This window comes from Salvia miltiorrhiza, chromosome 8 (assembly GCF_028751815.1).
Source record: "Salvia miltiorrhiza cultivar Shanhuang (shh) chromosome 8, IMPLAD_Smil_shh, whole genome shotgun sequence".
NCBI classification, from domain to species: domain Eukaryota; kingdom Viridiplantae; phylum Streptophyta; class Magnoliopsida; order Lamiales; family Lamiaceae; genus Salvia; species Salvia miltiorrhiza.
In genome coordinates, this window is record NC_080394.1 from 34,419,840 (window position 1) to 34,428,325 (window position 8,486).

General features: G+C 38.2%; 1 protein-coding gene across 2 annotated transcripts; it reads right to left on the reverse strand.

Moving 5' to 3' along the window:
- Nucleotides 1–3,005: 3,005 nt before the first annotated feature.
- On the reverse strand, nt 3,006–7,524 carry LOC130997880 (DEAD-box ATP-dependent RNA helicase 38). 2 transcript variants are annotated; one of them, XM_057923312.1, is made up of 8 exons: nt 7,146–7,524; nt 6,493–6,786; nt 5,866–6,093; nt 5,308–5,373; nt 4,232–4,648; nt 4,012–4,123; nt 3,433–3,518; nt 3,006–3,334 (listed from the first exon to the last, which is right to left on the reverse strand). In XM_057923312.1, the coding sequence occupies exons 1-8, from the start codon at nt 7,368–7,370 to the stop codon at nt 3,272–3,274; spliced, it is 1,491 nt and encodes a 496-aa protein (XP_057779295.1). In that variant the 5' UTR covers nt 7,371–7,524; the 3' UTR covers nt 3,006–3,271. The 2 variants fall into 2 exon arrangements, with proteins under 2 accessions (XP_057779295.1, XP_057779296.1); XM_057923313.1 differs by lacking the exons at nt 3,006–3,334; nt 3,433–3,518 and having other exon boundaries at nt 4,012–4,138; nt 7,146–7,449.
- Between the last annotated feature and the right edge of the window lie 962 nt (nt 7,525–8,486).

Consider the following 8,486-nt stretch of genomic DNA (forward strand, 5'->3'; position numbering starts at 1 on the left):
GTTAAGGCCAACGAAAGATGGCGACCTTTTCTTCTTCAAGATACCGCAGGAGCTACATGAGAAAGAAGTGACGTCAGAGTTCTCCTTTGCCATTACGGGTCGTTTACTTCTTCAGAAGGGAGATCGTCCTAAGCCTGCCTTGGCGATTAAAGCGGAGCTACAAAGGCTGTGGAAAGTTGCCGATAGTTGGAAATTGATCCCTCTCGGTAAAGGGTATTACACGTTGGCTTTTGGCAGTGCCGAGGATAAAGCGAAGGCGAAGGCAAAGCCGGTTTGGGAACTATCTGGTGGCCATTTACGCTTAAGAGAATGGACTAAGTATTTTGATCCGTTCAAAGAGCATTCTTCGCTGGCGAATGTTTGGGTTCGGATTCATTATCTTCCCATCGATTATTGGAATCCGAAGATTCTGGCAGGAATTGGAAGATTTATTGGCCACACGCTGAAGATTGATGGTGCCTCTACTCGAAGGGATTTTGGCCAATTTGCTAGGCTTTTGATCGAATTGGACATGTCCAAACCTCTTCCGAACACTCTTCTAATTGATGATGATGCTTTATCTTTTCATGTTGAGTTTTCCTATGAAAATCTCCCTCTGTTTTGTTCTAGGTGCAAAATAACAGGTCACTCGCCTGATAAATGCTATAAGAAAGTTCCGGGGGAGGGAACTGGATTTAAGGGGAATTTGATGGTTAATCAAGATGTGCCGGGAAAGGGAACTGGATTTAAGGGGAATTTGATGGATAATCAAGATGTGCCGGGAAGGAAGAAGGATGGGACTGATGCTGTGAGCTTAGAGCAGCCTTCTGTTCAGGCGACGAACAAGCTTTAGCAGTCGGTTTCGAAGGTGTTGGGCAAAGCTAGGGAGAACTGTGAGGGTGGATTGAATAAAGAGGAACATGCGAATGGGGATGAGACGCGGCAACAGCAACTGCTTCATAGTCCGGTTCGATCTGATCCGGGAAGGAGGATTTCACAGCAGAAGTTTCCTGATCGCCGGCTCGATTCTAGAGTTAGCTCGACTAGAGAGGCTCAGGCGAGAACTATGGGGGATGAGATGCTGTTACAGCAGCGGCCACATAGCCCAGCGCACTCTGATCCAGGAAGGTCGCGCTCACCGCTTGATCAAGGCCGACCTTCTCCGATCACTAGTAATAGATTTAAGATATTAAGTTCGACGAATGATGAAGCTTATAAGCTTCCTGAGCAGCAGCAGTTTTCTCCAAAAGGGGCGATCCCTTTTGATTATAATCATGGAAGGAATGAAACAAGTGAGGTTAGAATGAATTATGGGCCAGATTTGTTGGCTTCTTGTTTACTTCCGGTGGAGAACTCTATCTATGATCAGGTGACTCTGGAAGAGGTGTCTGATGATGATTCAGATTGTGAGGAAGATTTGGATGTTATGGATAGAGTTGGCGATACCCAAAAGCAGATTGATCAAGAGGAAATTGCTTTGGAAAATGCTATGAAGGCGCAACGCTTGGAGCAAATCTTGGCTATTGCTAAGGCGCCTATGCCGGTTGAGGCGCCTACTGTCAAACGTGGTCGGGGTCGCCCGACTAAGCAAGAGCAGGCGGCCAGGGCGGCTGAGAAGGCTGCCCAACACACGGAGGACAGCATCAAAAACAGGCTTCGGGGGTCGGGGGCTTCGGGCGTCAAGTCGGGTGAGGTGGTCACGATTGGTCAAGTCCCCACGGATTTCCTTGAGAAGGTCAATGCAGCACAAGCTAGAGGGGTTGCTCTTCAGAATTTTGTGGTCTCTAATTCTTCCTCACAAGCGGCTAAAGTCATGTCCGGTGTTTCTACTCAGAAATGGGGTGATATGATTGATGAAGATTAATTGTTCTTACTTGGAACATTAGAGCTTGTTGCTGGTTTTGCGGTGTTGTCGAAGGTGTTGAGCCCTTCTTTTGATGTTCTTTGGTCTGCCTTTTCTTTTTTGGCGTTGTTTTTTTGTGTTGCAGTGGTATGAGCTGGCCCTCCTAGGGGCAATGGTTCGCCCGGAGCCTTTGAGGAGGTCCTCTCCGCTCACCGCCAGTTTTTTTCTTTTTCAAGACGGGCATTCTTTTTCCTCTTTAAGGTTTTCCCCTTAAGGAGGTTTTAACGAGGCCCGGCCCTCAGCTGCGTCTGTGCTCTCTTGGGTGTAGGTTTCTTTTTTTCTTCATTTTAATAAAATTTCTATTTCAGCAGCAGCCTCTCTCTTCTCTCCTCTCTTTCATTCTACGCATTCTTCAATTTTCTATTCTCTTTCTCTCTTTCTCTCATATTCTCTTTTTCATATTTTGATGATTTTTTCAAAAAATAAAATTTTATTTATAAAAAAATATTCTATATATATATCTTAAATTAAAGATGAGTGCAAGATCTTTGATTTGGTATCAAATAATTATTCAACTCTTTTATTAGTATTCTAATAAATTCTAATAATATAATTTATTTTCCTACTTATCAATTGAAGCTTTTCTAATAAGATGACATAGGTAATGAGCTAACTTAGAAAAAATTAATTTTATGCATGATTAGCTTATGTTTTAAAACTATATATTGTGATGTGAAAACTCTTTTTATTGTTTCTTCGTTTCTTTTAATTTGAATGATGTGTTTATTCTATAATTTTAAGGAAGAAAATAAAGTTTTCCATCAAATAGATGGAAAATTAAAAATGGTACTTTTCAAAATTATAAAATAAAATTAAAGATCTTTACTGAGTAATTGATGTATATTATTTTATTTTTTAAGAAAAAATAATTTACATTTACTTATATTCTAACTATATTTAATTTATTTATTTTTTATAAATGAACATAATTAAATAAAGAAATTTAAAGGCCGCGTCACATGGGCTCGAACCCAAGACCTTCGATTTTAGACATTAACCCCTAATCGCTTAACCGATACACACGCTACATCGTTTAATTTTGATGCAAAACTATATTCGCCGTGCATCGCACGGGCGGAAGTACTAAGTATACTTGAAAAACAAGAAGAATAAAAAACCAAAATCAAGAAGAATAAGGAATTGATTTCCACCATGCTTTGAGCTTTTGGCAAATTCGTGGACACACCAGTAACGGAGAGCGTCGGAACAACCTCAGTGCAATACACTGTTTTGAATACGAATAGACAGACTCAACACAAATTTCATTCACTATTTCCCAATGTCTTATGAGGTAAGTGGCAAAACTATTCAAAATGAAAAATGAGAAACAAAAACTCTCCTCGATAATCATTAGATAATCTACAGCGACATCTCCTGCTCAACTCATAATCACAAAAGCCCAGCATTCCGTAGAGCAGCCTCGAATTCTGCCTGACTATTCCAAGGACCCACCTGCATTTATGAAAAATATCACTCATGAAACTGTTAACCTATAAAAAAGTGCTAAACAAGACTATGAGAGCAGCCAAATTATGTGGATTTTTTTTTACCTCACTAATCTGAGAGTTGAAGTATTTCTCGATCTTGCCAATAATCATGTCATCGTCATCAATGCAAAGCAAGTTGAATACAGCACCTGTCCAATACAAGATAACCGTTTTATCCAGTGGGTTTATGGAAAACAAGATCACAAAGTCATGCTACAAACTCAAATAATTAGTAGGCTAATACACAATTAGTGGGTTTTTGAATAAAAGATTTCAGATCATGAATATGAAGTCTTCCTTGAGTTTCAGATCTTCATACACTCAGTTATTTGAATCTCCCATGCAAAATACACACTGATTAATCAATTTGAAATTCTTCCATAAATCCAAACCAAGGATTTGAAGAATGGGTTACAAATTCCAAGCAAATGCCCATTTCAAATGATTCAAATGGGTAAACAAGCAAATATTGACCCTAGACAACCACAACAGTCCTCCCTTCCAATGACAACTATACGAGCAGCATACAAGATCTAATTAGCCCTTCACAACTACTAGGATATACACTGCATGATTGAAGTCAAAGGGCGCGCCAAATCAACCATAACGAGAAAACAATGAGCATAATCAACCACAAAGTACCTTTGCGGCCAAAGCGCCCAGCTCTACCAACTCGGTGCAAGTAAACTTCATAGTCAGGCTCAGAACGATGATCGTATTGCACAGGCAGATCAAAATTGATAACCAAATTAACCTACATAAAGAAATGCTATGGAACTATTATAAGAGGTTAAGATCCAAGTTAAGGAAAAAAACGGCTAATATAATCCACGCTGACAGTATAAGAGATTAGCAGCAGCACCTGGCTCTGGTCAAAACCCCGAGCGAGAATATCAGTTGAGATTAGAACTTGGGTCAGACCCTCTTTGAACTCTTTTATGATTTTGTCCCTATCCTCTTGCTTCAGAGCACCTTGAATCGTAGTGACCTCATAGCCAAGTTTGACCAGAGATTGGTGCAACATGGATGCAGTATTCTTGGTTTTGACAAACACGATAGTCTGCCCTACCTTATCTCCAAGATTAAGTATTTGGTCTTTAATCACCATAATCTTTGAAAGCTCGTCAGGACAATGAACCTTGTATTGTTTTACAGACTCCAGCGATAGTTCTTCCTTTTTGACAAACATTTGGTTATAACCTTTTACAAAGATCTCCTCAACTATTTTTGATGCAAAGGCCTTCACAGCATCATTAAAGGTGGCTGAGAACAAAAGGACCTGACCATAGTATTCCACAACAGCACAAAGTTAAACTTATGATCCAATCACCTATGAAGATTGAAACAGAGATTGAATCACATTCTTGGAGATATGTTAAGTGACAATGAATGATAACATACGTTTGCAGAAAAATCCAAAGATACAAAAAAAACAATAAGAAGGATGTGTTGTGAATGTAATGCCATAGCGACAAATTTTTGTTCCATATGTACTTAGTTATATTTCATTGGATTAGCACAAGAGTTGTAGACACATCAGCTGTCAATATTTACATTTTCTGAAACATATAGCTTCTAGATATACCTTCACTTTTGTATCATATCTCTCATACCAAACATGACCAACATAAGGTAGTATATGACCAGATTGTATAGTGGGTTAGAAATTAAAAGATTAGCTACGATAAGTGCCAGCAATGAAATATAACTAGTAAATGAAGTAAAAGATTCATACTGGCATAGAGACAAGGATAAAATTGATAAGAAACAACTTCGGGTCACTTGCATTATGTATTTTCACCATATAACTGTAATTCCTAATCCAGTAAGCAATGTCCGTACTAATTAGAAGCAAAGTGACTAAAACACATCATCTATGTAGCAAACAGAGAAGTTCATTCATAAAAATCATGAACCGTTTTGTACTTAACAACCAACCTGGCAATTGGAATTGGATCTAGTAATAGCCTTCATTATCCTGACTGATTCATCTCGGAAGCCACCCTGGTTATGTCAATCAATCCACCAAATAAGCTTAATGCATGAGATATTATATGCTTCACAATTACAAATCAAAATTTAAGCAATGCAGTGAACTTAACTTTGCCGGGCACCATAACACAAAATATGTTAATGCATAAAAGATTATTTTTCAGGTTATGATCCATTTATTTGGAATGCATTGTAAAAGGCTCCACAAGTACACATACAATTAATTTGCATGGGATGTAATCAGACAGATAATTACCATCTTCCGCGGACCAACCTAGTGAAACCAAGCATTGACATGGAATAATTGATCCTTATCAAGATAGTCAATCGGACGGAAGAATTTAAGCCAGAATGGAGGATACATATATGGGTCAACCAAAAAAAAGAAAAAAAAGCATGAGGCTAGACATACATAACATACACCCAAATAAAAGCTAATCATGCAATTAACACCATAAGGAAAAAAGCTCGATAAGAACAGGCAAATGAAGTTGCAAAACTCACCATTGCCAACATGTGGTCTGCCTCATCAAACACAAGAATCTTCATTTGACTCAAACCCAATTTCTTGTGTTGCAACCACTTAGATATTGTGCCTGGTGTACCAATGATTACTTGTGCTGTAACAGGCCCCATCTTACTTATCGGGATGTAGTTTGCTTCAGCAGGCGGTATAGCTAATTCCGAGGTTATCCCAGTGAACTTCCCCATCTTCAGAAGCACTTCCATATTCTATACAATTTAATCAGTGTTGCTCAGACTCAGAGACCATAGCATAAACATAGAAACAAGGCACAAGTGCAAAAGTTGCATAGTTATAAGCAATTGATGGAATTAATTAAGTAGGAAGACACAACTACGCAGATACAGAAAAGGCTCAGTTGTTCTACAAGTTACAACATCATCTATCATTTACAATACTCATTAATAACATGAAATCAATTAATAGTCATTAGTGACAAGTGCACCTCAGACTTGCGAGGATTTTTTACCCCCTTTAGCTTTTCCCCAAACAAAACATAGACCTATATAAATCCCCCAACCAAACAAAAAACCTATGATGATAGATTAGCAAATATTCTTCAAAGCTATAAAGGATGAAACAACTGATAACAAGCAAGTAAAACAAACCTGAATGGCTAACTCCCTCGTGGGGCAAATACAGAGAGCCTGAGGACCAAGGATTTTCGGATCAACACGGCTCAACATACCAAGCACGAAACAAGTGGTCTTCCCGGATCCATTATGAGCTTGAGCTATTAAATTCTTGTGAGGAGGAGTTAGGATCATGGGCAAACTAATTGCTTGAATCTTGCTAGGTTGCTCGAACTTCATCTCAACATAAAGGCCCTTCAACAGTTCAGGTGACAAATTCAAGTCCTCGAATCGTTTAGCTGATGTATATGGAGTGTCCCCCGATGTAACCTATGTTTCAACTCAAAAGAAACAAATAAGAATACTCATCCAGCAGAAAGAACACTTTCAGCAAAACGCTAAGCAAACTAGCAAAAAGCATCATAAGTATTCCACCGCAAGACCTGGTTCGAGGATAAACTCTACATACTTAACTCCAATCAAAACCCAACAAATTATCAATTAACGTGAAATTTTAAATCCATCCCCAAATCACAAACAAAACCCTTCCAAAAATCTCGGAGACGGAAAACACTGCAAGACATAATTAAAGCCCTAAAACTTTGCGCAAAAATAAACGACGGATCGACAACATTTTATACACACAAAAAAAGCTAAAAAGAAATCTGTCGCTAGGTTGAGAGCATTACAGCTTCAATGGTGGAGTCATCGGGATCAGTAAGGCCGACAGAAGGTTGTTTGGACTCATCGATAGCCAAGGAATCCAATTTGACATCTGCCAACGAAGATTCGGCTTGCTGCTCCGCATCCGCCTCATCAGCGACATCCGCCCACCGCTTCGTCTCCAGCGGATTCGAGGACGCCGGGGTGATAGTGGCGGTGGTAGACGAATCAGTGCTCTCGTTGTCGGCCATTGGAGAAGAGAGAGTTATAGAGAGAAAGAGCAAATAATTTTTAAATAGCGATGGCCAAATACTGATTTACACACAGTGTGACCTGTGAGTCAAAAAGTCAAAACCCCGTAAGAATTAAGCAACTCATAGCTATCCGGGTAAGGTTAAAAAAAAACAACATTTTTTCCGTTTTCATTTTTTTTCCAAAAAAGGAAGTCGCCTTATAAATATTTAAATGTCTACAAAAATAAATAAGTACGCATATGTTTACTGTTTAGAGATGAGAAGTCGTGTGTTTATCAATATAATCCCTCCATGGGATACTCCATCTATCTCTCAATAGAATAGACTCAATTTTCTTAAACACGAAAATAAAAAAATTTACTTTCGAATAAATGAGTGGTGTTGTTCATAAGAATTAAGTATTTTGAGTACATTATTAATCTTTTAAATGAAAAACGAATTTATTATAATAAGATATTTCAAAATGAAAATGAACTTATTCTTATGGGACGAAAGGAGTATTATTTACTTAGATAGCTTGAAATCAAAATAAAAAAAATTCACAAAAATAGGATCACATTCTTTATAGTTAAATAAGTACTCCATAAAATTGATATTGATAGAGATCAGCCGAAAATAAAATCTGTGTATAAAACAAATTAACAAACCATCGCCATCTCGCGGTGGGCTTTCGATAAAAGCATTTTTTATTTTGAATTTACCCATTTTTTTATGGGCCTATAAGATTGCCCATATGATAGTGAGTTAAGAAGATTGGGCTAGTTAGGACTTATAAAATGGATTGATCGCCTGAGATTTGTACCAATTTCTTTAGGGTGAATTGGGTTGTACACTGAGTTTGTGTACAGGTGTAATTTGTTTTTATTTTGTTTTCAATATTTATAACTTCTTAAAGAGTGTGGTTGCATAATCGATCATGTATGACTTGAAGAAGTAGTCAACTAGGTGTTTTGTTGCGCACTTATTAATAGCAGCACCGCACCCGGCTATAATAAACTAAAAATAGACATGTACTATAAATTGTGCAATTTTTTGCAGGATTGGTCTTCCCATGTGGTCAAGGACATGGTAAGAATCACTCATTAATACTTTTAGTGCTCGTTCGGTTGAAGT

What these genes read in the sequence shown, in the direction of transcription:
- LOC130997880 (XM_057923312.1), bottom strand. Translation starts at nt 7,370, where the DNA reads ATGGCCGACAACGAGAGCACTGATTCGTCTACCACCGCCACTATCACC. An exon ending in CAGACCACATGTTGGCAATG is followed by an intron (nt 5,374 to 5,865) that starts GTGAGTTTTGCA and finishes TGACATAACCAG; the next exon opens with GGTGGCTTCCGAGATGAATC. An exon ending in GATCCAATTCCAATTGCCAG is followed by an intron (nt 4,649 to 5,307) that starts GTTGGTTGTTAA and finishes TACTATGGTCAG; the next exon opens with GTCCTTTTGTTCTCAGCCAC.